The sequence below is a fragment of the Pezoporus flaviventris genome, unplaced genomic scaffold (assembly GCF_033815535.1).
Source record: "Pezoporus flaviventris isolate CSIRO_AGI_PZ_B2104156 unplaced genomic scaffold, CSIRO_AGI_Pfla_v1 ptg000041l, whole genome shotgun sequence".
Lineage (NCBI taxonomy): Eukaryota > Metazoa > Chordata > Aves > Psittaciformes > Psittacidae > Pezoporus > Pezoporus flaviventris.
This window is the reverse complement of record NW_026892589.1, coordinates 11,802,058-11,818,519: the sequence shown is the minus strand read 5'-3', so window position 1 is coordinate 11,818,519 and position 16,462 is coordinate 11,802,058. Positions and strand designations below refer to the sequence as shown.

At 39.8% G+C, this 16,462-nt stretch overlaps 1 protein-coding gene across 1 annotated transcript in view; it reads left to right on the top strand.

Moving 5' to 3' along the window:
* The first annotated feature begins 105 nt into the window (after nucleotides 1-105).
* Nucleotides 106-16,462, top strand: part of DNAH10 (dynein axonemal heavy chain 10) — a 54,176-nt gene continuing 37,819 nt past the window's right edge. The window contains exons 1-20 of the mRNA XM_061466229.1: nucleotides 106-413; nucleotides 2,209-2,330; nucleotides 3,149-3,248; nucleotides 3,613-3,728; nucleotides 4,008-4,212; nucleotides 4,910-5,070; nucleotides 5,797-6,027; nucleotides 6,659-6,849; nucleotides 7,321-7,519; nucleotides 8,077-8,271; nucleotides 8,884-9,054; nucleotides 9,763-9,939; nucleotides 10,276-10,449; nucleotides 11,087-11,253; nucleotides 11,959-12,110; nucleotides 12,508-12,672; nucleotides 13,365-13,572; nucleotides 14,140-14,296; nucleotides 15,456-15,932; nucleotides 16,066-16,224. Of these exons, the coding sequence (XP_061322213.1) occupies nucleotides 173-413; nucleotides 2,209-2,330; nucleotides 3,149-3,248; nucleotides 3,613-3,728; nucleotides 4,008-4,212; nucleotides 4,910-5,070; nucleotides 5,797-6,027; nucleotides 6,659-6,849; nucleotides 7,321-7,519; nucleotides 8,077-8,271; nucleotides 8,884-9,054; nucleotides 9,763-9,939; nucleotides 10,276-10,449; nucleotides 11,087-11,253; nucleotides 11,959-12,110; nucleotides 12,508-12,672; nucleotides 13,365-13,572; nucleotides 14,140-14,296; nucleotides 15,456-15,932; nucleotides 16,066-16,224 (3,768 nt within the window). The 5' untranslated portion in view covers nucleotides 106-172. The remainder of the gene's footprint in view (nucleotides 414-2,208; nucleotides 2,331-3,148; nucleotides 3,249-3,612; nucleotides 3,729-4,007; nucleotides 4,213-4,909; nucleotides 5,071-5,796; nucleotides 6,028-6,658; nucleotides 6,850-7,320; nucleotides 7,520-8,076; nucleotides 8,272-8,883; nucleotides 9,055-9,762; nucleotides 9,940-10,275; nucleotides 10,450-11,086; nucleotides 11,254-11,958; nucleotides 12,111-12,507; nucleotides 12,673-13,364; nucleotides 13,573-14,139; nucleotides 14,297-15,455; nucleotides 15,933-16,065; nucleotides 16,225-16,462) is intronic.

Here is a 16,462-nt window from a genome sequence, read left to right as displayed (position 1 = left end):
TCCGGGCAGCGCTGCCGTGAGGAAACGCGTCCCGTGCGCGCACGGAGCCTGAGGTAAACGGGCGGCCTCGCGGGGGCGGCCTCCTGAGGCGGGCGGGCTCTGGCATCGCTCCTCCCTGCCCTGTTGCTGTGGGCACCGGGAGGCGTCGGCCGGGCCTCAGGGCTCCGCCGCCATGAGCGCTGGCGATGTGCGGCTGCAGTGGGTGCGGGACCGAGCGCTCGCCGCCCTGGGGCTGACCCAGCCGGCGCCATTCGAGGAGCTGCTGAGCCGCGGCCATGGCGAGGAGGCGCGCACGGTGCTGCGGTTTTTCGAGCGGGGCACCTCCGAGGGCAGGGACGAGGAGAGGGAGGCAGGAGCGGTGCTGCTGCTGCTGCGGGCCGAGCGGCGCGGCGGGGACGGTGAGGAGGGAGCGGGTGAGGTACCTGTCCTTCCCTGCCCAGCTCCTTGGGCCCCTGTTTGTCCTATGTGCTGAGCCCCAGCCCATCATGAAGGCGTTATCCCTGTCCTAGCTCCTTTCCCTTGCTTTCCATCCCTTGGGCCATGTCCAGTCTTGATCTCCTGTTCCACCCATTTCCAGACCTTTCTGTTTGTGCCCTGGTGGGCACACAAACTGCAGAGCGGTTGTATCTTGCCTTCCCCCCATTTTGTGTGCTTGCAGTACAGGGCACACAGACCAGTTTGCAGGAGGAAGGCTCAGGTCACCTCCTTTCCTGAGCCGGTCGCTGAAATGGCGTCCTCTGGGGTGCTGGAAGGAAATAGGTGTTTTGAGCGGCCAAGGTGTAGTTGTTGGCGGCCCTGTTGCCACAGGGGCTGAATGGGAGTAGCTGATGTGGCTGTCTAAAGTAGATCTGGACGTATCTGTAACATAAACAGCTTCTTGTTCTAGGCAGCACATCCGGCTTTGTGTTCTCTGAAGTGTCTGCTTCAGGATGCTCCCTTGAAAGAACACTATCCTAGTTTGGCTCTTTCCAAACAGGTGGGAAGAAAGAGGCTGGTTGGGAAGAACTAAGTCAACTTGCAAACACACATCTTCCATCCAGTCGTTGTCTGTGACCTCTTTTACTGGCTTTAGAATTTCAGATCTTTAGAGATTAGTTTTATTTAAATAAATAGAATGGATATGTTGCCTTTAGGAGGAATGCATTAATTCCTCTTGCTTGAGAGTTGCAAGCTCTTTCCTCTGATGCAGTTGGAAGTCGTGATCCTGTAAAGAGTTAAGGTTGGTCCAGTACTTTAACCACAGTATTGCAGATAAGCCTCTCACAAAAAACTGGAAAAGAATAAAGGAAAAGGGGTAGGAAGGAGATGTTCTATGGCTGAGAGATTCAGTTTTCTGCTGTGCCTGGTGTAACTCCTACAAGCTTCTGAAACCTGGTACTTGCAGAAGCAAAGAGGCATGGCCTTGTATTTTACAGCCATAAAACCATTTTGTTCATACTGTGCCAAAAGGACTGCAGGAATTAGGTGCTAAAGCCTGGCATGGGTGTAAGTAGACTGAAAGAATGATACAGTTCAACTTCCTCCTCTGCACCTCTGAATGGAGGCAGCTGCAATGCTGCAGGTTAATGCTCAAAAGCAGTAAGACAGGGAGAATTAGTTATTGCTTGATAATGATATCAGCACACAAAGGATCCAGTTGGGGATGCAGTTATGCCTTTTCCACTTCTCTTCAGTGTCCAGAAGCCTGTGCTGAAAGGGGAGGAAGACACCATGCACCTCAAGAGCATAAAATGGAGTTCGAAATTCTTGACTGGCTCTGGGATTCATGCTGTTGTTCCTGGGTTACAGCGTCTTCACCATAACTCCTTAGGCATGACTCAACTATAAGCGTTTTCCACATCATAGATCTGGCATGACAAACCCCATAGTTATTTGCATTTCCTTTTGCAAAGTGGTTTTGAAATGTGTTAATCTACTTATTTTGTCATAAACGATCAAATTTGGGTTGGAAAATGCTGGTAGGGATATTCTAAATAAAGACCAATTACCTGTGGAATGCAGTAGAGTCACTTACTTATTTGGATTCAGTTCTTCAGCAAAAGTCCTGTGGTAAAACGTACAATTAACACCAAGTTTGGATGGCTGGTTGTTGAAAGCTGATGCTGAAGATGGAAGAAAATGCTGTCAATTTGAGAAGGAAATTGGAAGGATTCATCTTATATGTGTGGAATATCTGTTTAACAATTCTCTCGTGCTATTCTTTGTTAGAGATGACTCGGAAAGGCAAGGCATCTCTGCAATCTGGAGACAAAGAAAGTGGATCAGCTGTCTCTAGTGCGTCTGAACTGGAGCAAAGATCTACAACTGACAGTGTGGAGCATGCACCTCAAGTAAGTGTTGCATTTCACTCTGTTCCTTTGTGAGTACTGGCTTTCTGACACAAATGAAACTGGTGGGCACATTGCACTGGAGGTATAGTGCAGAGTAGCTCAGAGCAGAACAGAACATTTTGAAAGAATGGGAATTTCCATTCAAAACCAGTACCCTGTACTGTAACCTCTGACATTGGCTGACAAGGTGTTGCAAAGGTAATTTACTTAGCAAAAGTCAGACTTTTGATGAGAAAATGCAGCAGAGAATTACTCAGGTGTCACATTTGCTATTCCCAGAGCTGCTTGTAAAAGAAAAGTTCCAGTTAAAATAACTGCTAGATAAAGACATCATGAGAGGAGCATGTAAGGAACTGTGAACGGAAACTTTTTTACTTTTTTTAACTTATTTTTTTACTTTTTTACTTATTTACTTTTACATAATTAGCTGGTCATGGTGGTATTTGTAACTAGGTTTGGTTTATGACTGATATGCAGGTGGAAGGGGAATAGGTACTCGTACATTCTCAGAAAGGTATGGAGGGGTAAGCCTTTAAGTGCTTTTTGGTTTCCTATGTTTCAAGGACTAAAGTTTGAAACAGTTCTCTTGGTCTGGAAGTCAACATTGTTTCTAAAGCTGATGAGTTTTACTGTTACCTGAGTGATTTTTTTAGAATTTCATTTATGTTAGTAGTTTTCTTCGACAGTGATGTGAAGATAAGGGAGTCAAAACTAACGATTCTGTCCTTTTGCTTACAGCAGGCAAACAATTTCTTACTGTTAAGAAACGTGGCAGAAAACAGGAATAGTCAGAATTCCTTTTTATTTTTCTGTTTCAGCTACAAAAGGATGGCAAAGTGCGTTTTTTTGTGGCTCTTGATGAAATTCCTGAAGAATTTGTGTCAGATTCTACTGTGTATTTTCTGAGGGACACAAATGGTATGTGCCTGACTCAAATTCCGATACACAGCAGCAGTGTGTTTTATTCTGGTAGTTCATAAACTCAATGACAATAGTTATTCCAGCATCTGGATTAGCCCTGTTTCTGGTCTCAGTCAGACCTCAGTATCTAGCTCCAGCCCCATAGGAAACAGCTTCTACACTAAAGCAAACAGGCATTTCCACACCTATCTCCAGGAACACTCACAGTACGTTAACTTTAATGTAGTGCCAGTGACTGGTTCCAGCATGAACATTTAAGGGGGCTCACCAAGCAGCCATATGAGTGGTTTGAGGCTATGGTAAGGACACTATGCTTTCTGTATCAAAATAGATTTATGCTAATTGTTTGTATACTGTTTAGAAAGTGTTACTGAACCCAGTGACCTGGCTGAAGCTAATGAAGTTCTCCCTGAAGTGATACAGTTTGGTGTACTGACCAATGATTCTCTTTTGATGCTAAAGAATGTCGTCCCACAGGTAAGTGTGTTACAGCTTTTATATATGGAGTGTTTCTGAGTGATTTGCCTATTTAGTATTCTGCAGACCAGATGAACTATGCATAAGAAATACTAACATTTAACGAGTGACTCATATGCCAAATAGAGTTTTTGTTAATCCTTATTTGATATTTTGTTCCCAAATTTTTGTAAAAATGTGGAGACGGGCATTATTTCATTGCCTGGCCCTATATGAGAAACATTTAAGAGTGTTTTTTAATATGAACCATCTCATCTGTGGTACCTGCTTGAATTATAGATGTTTTCAGCAGCTCTCTCCTATGGTCAGCAGCAGACTGGGGAAACTTCATTTCATCCAGATAGTGAAAACACAGATTCTGAGAAAAGGAATTTACATGAGACTGAGTTTGCAGAAAAGAAAGACCAGGCTATGGAACACTATAAAACTCAGATGAGGAACAAGATTCAAATGGATGAGCAGCAGACTGCACAACAGATTGCAGGTGAGTGTTCTGCCTGTGCCAGCACTCTGGTCTTTAGAGTACAAGACAGTAGAAAGAAGTTCACTTAGGAATGGCTTTACAGAGAATAACAAATACCTGCAGTTTCTGGGGAAGTTCCAGACCTGATTAAAATTTCTTTTTGCTGATAAAAGCAATATTTTTACTGCCCTCAAGAATAGCATGCAGTAGGGAGAAATGGATGAAATCAGTAATGGTTTTCCAGACAGTCTGGAGTAGAATAGGAGAGAGGGTAAATATGCTTCATTGCTTACCAGTGTTGCAGGAACTCAGGCCATAGCAGGGTATAAAAATTTGGAGAGAATGAGACTTCCACGTGTTATCATCCCCTCTCTGACAGAGGCTACTGTCATGCCATTATGGAGAGTGTAGTGGCCAGCAATAGGAAGATTGATAATCTTCAGCAAAACCCTAATCCTTGTTCTTAAGAGTTAGAAAATGCCTTAAGGTTTGAAAGATGAGAGCTTTTCATCTATTTCTAGGAATATATTTTAATTTGCTCTGTGTTAACTGTCAAGCAATTGGCTGTAATTTACTATATTGTGAAGTAGGCAGAGCAGGGGGTGTGTTATCTATCCTCAAGTAACCAACAAAATGGAAGGCATAAACCGTTTCAGTGCTGTTGCTTCATCAATGCTGACAGACCAAGACAGTTAAATCTATGTGCCTTTTCTTCCAGTAAGAGCTATTAAACTGGAGATGCCAACTCTAAATCTGACTAGGGAAGTGACTGTCCTTGCTGCAGTTCCTGAAGTGGTTAGATCTCTAGAAAGTTGTGCAGTGACCTGGAAGAAATTAATATCTGCAGCTCTGGAGGAACAACTGGAAAAGGTTCCGCAGGTAATGCTGCCTATAGCACTGTAATGTTGCCTATAACATCAAGCTTCCTTTATTTCCAGAGACATTACTTTATTTCCCCACCATAATCTCTTTGAATGGTTGGTGCTCATTTCTCATCCATCTTTATGTTTGATTGTTAGGAAGCCATTTACTAATTGATGTAAAATGGAATAAAAGGAGTGAGGAACTGTGTGACTCTGGGAAATAGAATATAAATAGAATATGAAGTAACTCAGGGCAGATCCTTCCCATACAGGATAACTGTGTGTAAAAAGCACTTTTATCTGCACTCTTCTAAAGAACCATGAAATATTAAAAGCTGCAGTGATTATTAGTTTTTGAAATAGACAACTATATTTTTGCTTGGAAAAAGATCATATCCCTCTTGTCACACATAAGGTTGTGATTCTACAAACACTTATGACTAATGCCATTACAAATACTCAGGGATTTTATGTCTACAAAGTTACTTGTGCGTAAGCTTTTTGCAAGCATGGACTCTCCAGCTCCAACTCACATTTATACCTCCCATGAGCAATTCCCTCCTGTATGTGTAAAACTTTTGATTTCAAGGATCTTCAGTCTGTGTTTTTTGCAGGGTTGAATCATATCAGTTTTTTCTCATCATACAGCATTTTGAAAGGAAGGAACAAAAGTCTGGTTAGAGGATTTCACTCTGACATAATGGTAATTTGGAATTTGTATTTTATTTCACATTACTTTTAGGGCAGTGGTCCACTTGCAGAAGTTGACTTCTGGCGTGAAAGAAATGATACTCTAAGAGCTCTTGCTGAACAGACAAAGCTTCCAGAAATGCAGAAAGCGTTGCAAGTATTACAGGAAGCTGAGTCTGAGCATATTGGAGATTTACAGATAGTCTTAAGTGATCTCAGAAAATATCATGCAGAAGCTCTAGATAACGTTAAGTTTCTTGCAACTCTTAAACACCATTTGAAGGTATGTACCCTGAAGAAAACTTTGTGGAATTTAACTGTAGTTACCTGAGTTTGGTTTCTCTGGTGATATGATCACCTCTTGTCTATTTTTTACTGTTTATCAGCAATAAAGATACACTCTAGATTTTTATATTTAATAGAAAAAAAAGCTTGCTTATCGTGTTTTGAGTTACAGTTGATCTAATATTTGAAGCCCAGAGCTGTGAGCAGCTTGGTTTGTAAATCACAGCCTTGGGAGTATTTGATAGCATAGCTGAACTGGGTAGAACAAAGATTTCTCTGCTCCCTTTTTGACTAGCACCTGTCATGGATTACAGCTGATGTCTCCATTTGTAAGTTTAATTGAAGATCATCCAAACATCTAAATGAAGAGTTGAGCCAAAACTAGTTTTGAGACATCTTTTACAGAGAAGAGAGTATTAATGAGACAGGGTCTAAAAAGCATTTGGAACAATAAATGCAAATTTGCACATCCTTGACCATGTGTGTTACTTAGGCACCAGGGTGTTTCCTTGACTAGGTTGTTCATTTAATAATGTCTCTGACTTCAGGTATCTGTAGAATAAATATTGAATATGGATTTGTATATTTTCATGACATCTTATTCACCGTATTGATAATGCATTTAACAGAACTTAATATATGGCGCTGGGTTTAATGTTGTCTTGGACACAATTCCTTCCCTGATGAGTGGCCTGAGAGTGGTGTGGGTTATCTCACGGTATTACAACAAGGATGAGCGGATGGTTACCCTCATGGAACGAATTGCATGGGAAATTGCAGAAAGAGTGTACAGAGCTGTGGATTTACACACACTCTTTAAGTAAGTACTGGATTCCTGTTTAACTAGGAGGTATTTATTAAAAGCTTTGCCTGTTCTACACAAAGTGCAGTGGATAACACTTTCATCAAATAGGTCTCAGCGGTTTTCACTATCTGAAGTTGTATTAGAAGGTCAAAAGTGGAATTATTTTGTAATTTTCCTAAATTACTGAATCAGCCCTGAAGGAATAGGTGCTTGTCCTCCTTTGTTTCGAAAAGAGAGAAGTCAATAAACCCAATAGAATTATAGTATTAAAAAAGTGGCATAAATTTCATCAAAATCAGTCCTAAAATAATACCTCCTTTCAAAATCAGTCACACTGAAAATTAAGACCTCACAGTTACAAGTTTTTCCTGGATCTTTTATAATTAGAAGCTGCTAAGCCAGGGTATATTCATCCAGTTGAGATACCATTTTCTATCTATAGTCTTTCTATCTATAGTATCTTAACTGCTCTGATTTGATTAATAGAGAAGATATAGCTGCTGCAAAAAAGAAAATAGCAGATGCCAAAAGCACTCTTCAACAATGGAGGAAATGTTATTTTGCTGTTCGTGCCCAAATTGAAGCGTCGGGAAGAGAACCACACTGGGAATTTGACCAGAAACGTTTATTTGGAAAAACAGATTATATGGCTTCAGTCTGTCAAGATCTGATTGATATTTTGCAGGTAGTAATATAGACAATAAATAAAGAGATTGTGTGATCACTGTCTTATTCTGTAGAGGAGATTTTGTACTGTAGTTGTTGAAATGTTAACAGCCTTTATTTTTGTGATTAAGACCCGAGCAGTGCCTTAGATTCCAGCAAAGCTGCACTTAATGATTGAGACAACTCTTCTCAAGATGCTGGTTGAGGAAAGATACTACTGTGTATGTTGCTGTTACCAACATAGAGACTTGTAACAAGTGTTTCACAGATTTGCAGTTTTGATGGGTTGCTAGCTTAATGGTATAATTTTAGATAAAATAAGCATTTAAATATACTGCAATGTAAAATTTGATCTATATGAAGCAGTACATCAGTTGCAGGATAACATATGAATGGAGAGCTGCCATGTTTAGGGTCATTTAAGTCTTTACAAAATGTAAATCCCAGCAGGAATTGATCATTCTCTGAGCTGGTTTGGTTTATTTTAAGGAAATAATATCAGAAAGATGTGTTAAATGGCAAAAAACCCACCGCCATTAAAGAGAACGTTTCTGGTATGCTCTTCTGAATCAACAGGTCACTGAAGAGTTTTACAATATGTTTGGTCCTGAACTGAAAGCTGCCACAGGGAATCCAAACCATGTTGATGATCTGCTGACGAGGGTAAATGAGCTAACTAGGCCTATTGAAGAGCTGTCTTTTGACCCTTTTAGCATCAAAAGTGCACGTGGCTGGAAATCAGTTATGGAAGATTTTAGAGAAGAAGTTACAGTAAGTATCATGTACTGTGGTTCCCCCCATTACATCCTATCTACACGTTCTTTCTAGACTAGCAACATTTTCATTTAAAGAGAATGTAAGTTTGCAAAAGAAAAGACTCTAAATACATAGATGAAAATGTGAGGAATTTGACCAGTTTTTTAAGTCAGTGTCCCATTTCCAAAGTAGTTTTGTTTATAGTTTCATTTCATCTAGAAAATGGTGAAGGAAACGTCTGTTCATTGGCAGAGTCACTGCAGCATGAGCAGGGGCTCCATATGACCTCCCTGTATTCGTGTCCTGACGTGTTCTCAGTCATGTCCTACAAAGAAGTAAAACTTTCTTTTCTGGATTCATTCAGTTGTTCACCCCTCAGCTAAGAATACCTACAGTGTATAAATTATTGCATTGTTTTTTGTGATTTATATACCTGCCCAGCAAACACACTGATTAACATTCATTTCCTGTAGCTTACTGGAAAGCCATCAGTTTATTAGTAATTTATAAGACAAAACATAGTAATGATATGCTTGACCACTATACAGACAAGTATTTTTATTTTGCCTTCCTTTCTTGGTTTTGCAAGAAGAACCTCTAATAGGATTTCTTGGCCTTCTTGTTTAGGTTATTGAAGAAGAGACTAAATGCTTTATTGATGAATCTTTTAAGACCCTTCGATCAGCAGAAGCTGCATTTGACGTACTGTTAAACTTGAAACACATCCGCTCTCGTGAAGCCATCAGTAAGCAGATGATGATGAAGTTCAATGATATTTTGGACCAATACTGTAAAGAGGTATTGAATTTGAAGATTTCTTATGTAGCACATGCAACCCTTTACCTAGTGAAAATGAGAAATCTGTGTATATCTCTAAGTACCTGTACAGTACTCATTTACTATCAGAAAGACCGAAAGGTTTTACAAAAGAAACATAGTTGCTTTCACTTTTGGGAGCCTGTTGGAGAAGCAGTGTGGTTAATTTGCTGAAATGGATGTGCATATCTGTGTGTGGGAACCAAAAGGTATTCACATTACTCCGCAACAAGGCTTGGGGCTATTCCCTTACTTGTGCACAGCAATTCCACAGTAGTCCTTCCTGAGGAAACAGATCTGTCACACCCTGCAGTTTTCTTGTGGTGGACAAGTCCGTAGTATGACCAAAAGGTGTCAGAGGTAACCATGAAGGCAGAAATAATTTCTGTCATGTTGAAGCCTGTATGTTGGAAAGCTTTTCATGTCATACCGTTTTTCTTGGTACTTCAAAGAGCATGGAGTTAATAAAATATAATCTTACAGAAAACACTGCCACAGTAGCAGTTCCACAAGGTACAGAAAGGAAGACATTCTCAGTAATACAATTAATACAAACAAGAAATGCATGAAAAGAAAGGAAAAGGAATTGTTTTATCCTGCTGCTGAAATTAGCAGCTTGTGCAGGTTGCATACTGACCATGGACAAGAAAGTGGAAAAATGATTCTTTGCAGTGTTTTATTCTCTTCTAGGTTGAAAGCATTAACCAAATCTTTATTGAGAACCTCAAGGACCCACCTTTGTACAAGAATCATCCTCCAGTGGCTGGAGCAATATACTGGTCCCGGTCCCTTTTCTATCGGATCAAACACACTATTATTCGATTTCAAGAAGTAGAGGAGTTGCTTGCTAGTGAACGTGGGAAGGAAGTATGTTGGTTCTTTTGAGATTTAATGAAGGAAGAAATCCTTTCTTCATACATTTCTTCTAAAGATGTGAAAGTGCTCTTAGTGGAGTGGAGTTTCAAGAATATCTTTGCACACAGCAAGACATATTGGACATGAAAAGATGATTGGGACCTTCCCACTGTTTCCCAGAGAGACAGTGACAGAATTCAAGAGCCTAAATTCTCCATTGCCAGCATTAATTACAAACATTACTTGACCTTTTATTTAATAAAAATTAGAAACCATCCTGAGACACCATATTAAGACAGGTTACTTGAACATTTCTCATGGTCTTTAAAATGAGTCTTTCCTTTCTAGGTAAAACAAATATATCTTCAAGTGGCCAAGAAGATGAAAGAGTATGAAGATCAAAAATACAGTCAGTGGAGAGATGAGACATTACATGTACTCCCACCCTTACTGAAAAATTCTCTGCTGACTGTCAGCATTGATGGAGCTGCAACCAATATTAATCCAGAGACTTCTGAGCAGGTGAGATATAGGAAGATAGTAAAATAGACTTCTCTGCAGGGGAGAGCTGAAACCTGTCTGATGGCCAGTGAGATTGTTCTAAGAACAATGTTTTAAATACAGTTTTAGAAAAGAAAGCCTCAAAAGTTCGGAGCTCCGAATTACGCTGAATGACCTGGCAAATGGATGATGTTGTTTCTCTATGTGCTCTTTTGTGCTGTTATTACTGTTAATTTTGGGGTTTGGTGTAAGATCTTTGGGACATTGCAACAAAACATGGGACTGAAGTTAGAGGTAGGTAGGTAGGTAGTGGTAGTTTCCCAGCAGAGATCATGCGGAATCCTGTTCTAACTAAACTTCTCTCTGACTATGAACTTCCACTGGGATTTCTGTTGTAGCTGGTTGCAGCAGTATGTAAACAGGTGATTTGGTTTGTTTCTTGTGGTGAGCTTTCACTTAAGAGGTAGTTGTGTACTATTTCTGGAACTAGAATTCTAAGGCTGCTATTGAAACTTAAAGGCATTTCCACAAGCTCTGAATGTCAGCCATGCTGACTTTTACATACCTCCTTATCAGATGTCTCCAAGAGCTAATCTTCTCCTTGCATTGTAACAGTTTGGTGTTCCTCTCCTTTCTGCTGCTTTTTCTTGTATTGCAGAGCTCTCTAAAAGAGGAGCCTGTCACAAAGAAAAGCATCCACTTCTTAGTGAATTTTTCTCCCTTAATCCATGAGATTATCATTGAAACAAAGTACATGGAACAGCTAGGCCTTCCAGTCCCAGAAACAGCAAGATATGTGGCATTACAGGAAGACAAGTATCTTAGGTAAGGCTGTTACAGAGAATTTGCTCACATACAGACTTATGGCAGTGTTCCAAAGTGATTTTACTCCAAATCAGAATGGGCTCTGAGACTTCAGGTTTGGAACTGTGAGAGCTCTTAGTGACTTTTTAAAGGGTAAAAGTACTAATGAGCATGTTACAGTAATAAGCTTTTTTCTGGCACTGTCTGCATCCTTTACCCCATAGCACTATGTTATACAAATTAACCTCTCATCAAAATCAGAGGAAAACCAAGGAAAGTAATTTGTTTTGCTATGAATTGTTAATGTAATTCGATTTCAGCTCACACTTAAATTTACTGCTGCTTTCTTCTTGTATAGCCTTGGATAAGTCACTTTTGTCCACATTCTTACAGGCAGTTAGCACACAGGTGTGTTGATAAGAGCCGTAACTGGATTTTAAAGTTCATCTATTGAATTCACTTCTGTGCTTCAAAGTGAAGCTGTCTTAAAAGCTTCTTCTGAGTTGGGGCAGGAGAGGTTTGTCTGGCTGCTATAGGAGCCATATGAAATTTTCCCTTTGTTTTTAATAGAAAATTAATTGCATTTATAGCCAATACATGTTCAGTGTTTATTTCTGCAGATTTTACTTTATGTGGAAGTCTCGAATGATGGAAGTGATCTGAATTCAGAGCTGTATTTCCAGAAAATCATGATTTTTGTTTTGTTGTTGTTGCTACACTCCTTAGGTATACAGACAGATTGCAGAATGTGCTGGATCAGTATCACAAATTAATGGAAACACTGAACAAAGCAGAAATCAAGCTTCTTGATGACCATATTAAAATACTCTGGGAAGTATTCAAATCAGGGCACAGCAGACTCAATTGGAACTCCTTAGGTAATGGAGATACTGTTTTTAAATGGCTGTAGATACTGATTTTCAGTTTAAAAATATCTTCAGTTCTGCAGTCTACTTTTGATGCTGTGTGACAGCAGTGTATCCCTAAATAGTGCATCCTATTGCCACGGTTGGAGTCAGAATAATAGGTTAGACAAACTCTCATCCAGGAGAGTATTTCTTATGTTTTTATGGTATTTAAAAAACTGTGGAAAGGGACAGAGACCCTTAGGTAATAGCTGTAAGGGATCTAGATGAAGGATTAGATGAGAGATCATCTAATCTATCTTTCTGCAGAGCATCAGTTCATTCTTAGAGATAAAACCACATCAGGTTGTGGCAATTTTGATGCATTGGTGAAATATTTGTTAAAAGAAAGGTTGTGATTTATTTCAAGGGATTGGTGACTTTATTTTCCGATGTACACAAGCCGTCAGGACGTTTGAATCACTTGTCCATCAGATTCATAATATTTCTGAAGACATAAGCAACAGACTTCTGTTCATAGAATCAACCAGTCTCTTTAAGTTCCCACTTTCAAGAAATGGTGATAAGCTTCCTGGTAAGGCTTTCTATTTTCATTTCCAAGCTCTGAGATGTTTTATTTTGCTCTGTCTGCTAATTTCTGTTTTTAGTTGCTACAATGAACCCTTTTAAGTGTTACCAAAACTAGTTACAGCAGCATTTCATAGTGTGACAGGGAAAGCACAAGCAAAGCTTCAGTACCCTAAAGCTGATGGTGTCAACGAGAGAAATGTAAAGATGAGTATAAAATATGATAATTTGATTTGTGTCTACCTTGCTTTTGGTCACTTCCCCCCTAGTTTTCCTTTGGTTTCATTATCCTTCTTGTATGCAGTAGTGTAGTCTTAGAGCTGCAATGTGCATGGAGTGCCAGCTCCCTCTGGGCTGTCGGAACCAAACTGGGTTCTTCAGATGGAAATTGCAGAGAGGTGATTGCCCCCCAGGTGTCTCTGTCACTTGAGTGAACAGGTGATGGCTCAGATTTCTTTCAATTGTATTTAAGTCTTACAAAGGTTACTTTCACATCTAATAGTTGTTATTAAATAATTGAGTCCATTTTAAATCAGAGGGCTGAAAGATTAATAAATTAAGCATTAATAAGTGAAGATATTTTTTATCAGTATACAAGATCACTTCCCTGTTCACAAATCAAGCCCAGGTCATTATTCCAGCATGCAAGCCTCTTAGGTCTTTTGCAGTTAATAATGCTATTTTTTGTATTATTTGCAGAAGCAAGAGAATTTTTTGAGTATGTTATGTGTGAAAGAGCAAAAGATGTGGCACACATGGTTAGAAAGTATTCTGCAATCCCACAATTGCTAATAAAAGTGGAAGGACGAGTCACCAACACGAACAGTGGCAAATCTCCAAAATTAACTTCCTATTATGCGTACTGGGAAAACAGGATTTATCAGGCATTGACACAGTTAATTGTGAAGTAAGTCAGTTGTTTGCTTTAATGGATTTTCAGTCTTTCATCTTCAGGTTTTTCTGGATGTGTTGATCAGTATGTATACTGATACTCTGTTTGAACACCTCTGTGGTTTGCAGTTGGAGATAGATTTGTGTTTGTATTGTTTCCCCTGTGAAGAATGTAGAACTGATAACAAGGTACAGGAGAAACCCAAAGCTTTCAGCCATTTCTTCTTGTGATCCATGTCTTTATAATCTGGTCCTTGCTCAGCTGACTTCACTGTGCTTTGTTAGCTGGGCTCTTGCAATAGAGTTGACCATAGTCTCTGGGTCCTTTTGCACTAGGGTATCCTCATTCATTCTTTCCAGTAGCTTAATTTAGCTAGTCAAGCTTTTACGTTAAATCAGTATTAGTGGGACAGTTTTGCTATGATACACATCAGTATCAGAAATCAGTGGTGACTGACTTCAGACAGTTCTGCTTACATATCTAAGCACATACCTGGTAATTGCAGTCTCTGTTGAGCATTTCCACTGAGGGCAGCACCTGGTTATTACAGACTTCGTCATGATCTTTCTTTTCTTTTCCCAGGAATTTGCAGTCTTTCAATGCAGCTGTTCTTGCAAATGTGCCACTATTCCAAACAGAAGCTATTTTATCTGTTCCTGAGATAACCTTACAACCTAATGCCAGTGAGATTGACAAAATAACCATCAAGTGTATCCGAGACTGTGTTGAGGTCACTAAGGTGATTTTTGATAAAGATTTACTTGTTGCCAGAATTTGCTTGTGATTATAACGAATGATAAATCTTGCTTTATGTTTGGGCAAGCATAAATGTCAAGGGAAGATTCATATTGCTTTATCTTGAGATCAAAACATCCAGTACATTGTTCTAATTTACAGACTGTCCTAATTTTTCAAATTGATGACAAAGGAAAAAAAAAATGCTGTAAGTGCAATTTTTACTCAGGCAAGATTATTTGTTACTTTGCAGCAGTTTTGCCACTGTAAGGGCATGATTTGGTTCTATAAATCAGCATACATCAGAAGGAAATACTTTTCAGATTGCACTGCAATCCGAATCTAGTGTTTCTTTCTGATGTATGTATAAGATGGTGGAATAAGGAATGTGAATAGCCTTCACTGCATCACAGCTCTTCCTGAAAGCAGCAGAAAACCAAATCAGAAGTGTTGGGAGAAGGGCATCCAGGATGCATCTGGGACAGCAGGTTTACAACAGATGAAATATCTGGCTTGCTGGCAAAGATGTAGCAATATTTCCCTGCATAAGTATGTTCACATTGAACTGCTTTCCAGAAAAGAAGCCAAATATTGTGGCAGTGTTCCTGCCTTGTGCTGATGGAGAAATGATTCCACATGTCATCTGAAACTAGTAAATTTAGATGAAGTGTCTCTCCTATGCTCAGATTTGCTGTCCTGCTCCACTGCTGCATCCAGCCTTTCTCATCTAATACCTGTTTCTCAGTGTCATGCTATCCTGTTGCTCTGCAGAGATTTTAAAAGCAGACTGAGTAATGAATGGAAAGGTTTTGTTAGGATTAAATTAACTCTTCAGTTTATGGGAAATGTAATCTCTTTTTTTGATGCCAGAAAAACAATTGATTTGGGAAATCATTTACACCACTTCCTACATAGTCTCCTAAATAATGGTGAATTTCTTCACTGAAAAGGTTGTCAAGCATTGGGACAGCCTGCCCAGGGAAGTGGTTGAGTGATGTGGGACACGATTTAATGGTGTGGACTTGGCAGTGTTAGGTTTACTGTTGGGTTCGATGATTTTAAAGGTCTTTTCCAATCTAAAGGATTCTGTGATTCTAGGGGTGATTGACTAAAATGACTCTTTACAAAGTAACTTTTTTTCAACCCTGTCTTGAAAACTCCAGCACTTTGTACGATGGATGCATGGTACATGTATTGAATGCCCTCCTCAGCACGTTGAGGAAGATGAAGTTACCACTTTCAGCTTTTATACCGACATCTCCCAGAACCCTCTGATAATTGAACAGGCTGTTCTCATCATTCAGAATGTCCGCAAACTCCTGTCTTCTCTCAACGAGTATTTGAACCAATGGAAGAGGTACCACCTGCTGTGGAAGGTGGACAAAGACATAGCCATGGAGAAGTTAACTGCAGAAAAACCTGCTTGTGTCACCTTTGATGACCAGTTTCAGTACTATTTGAAGATAGCTCAAGAAGTGACTCAACAGCCCATGATTAAAGATGAACAATGCATCAGGCTTCAGCTGGCTCCTTTGGCCTGCACAGTGGAGGAGAATGCTAGAGGCTGGGTGATGTCACTTGGAAAGTTGCTTAATGAGTCCGCAAGACAGGAACTCTTCAGTCTTCAGGAGGACATTCAGGTAGGCGTTTTCAGCTTGGTTTTGTTATCTTGGACTGAAAATGGATCTGTTTACTTGTATTTGACTCATCATTATGATTCTGCCTAATTGCTTTGTCAGTGTTGCTTCTGGAAACTATTTTTACTTTTTGCAGAGATTAACAGAGAATCTTCAGAGACCTCCTGATTCCCTGGAAGATTTCAAAATTGTCCTTGGTGCGATTGCCAACATCAAAAGCATGTCCTTCGAAGTGGAAGTGAAATATTTGGACATCTGGGAGAGATACCGAACTCTTGCAATGTACAATATTCCAGTAAGTGCATGTCTCTTAAACCATTTCAGATGTGAGCTAGGGGCACAGATGCCTCTCATGTGAATGAATAGTTGTTTTCCCCTTAAGACATTTCACAGAATCACAGTATTGTTGAGGTTAGAAGGGATGTCTGGAGAATGTCTGGTCCAGTTCTCCAAACAGTATCTCCACTTTAAAATGGACACATTGCATGTGTTTAAATCTGATTCAGATCACTTCAATGCTGATTTTGTGTTCT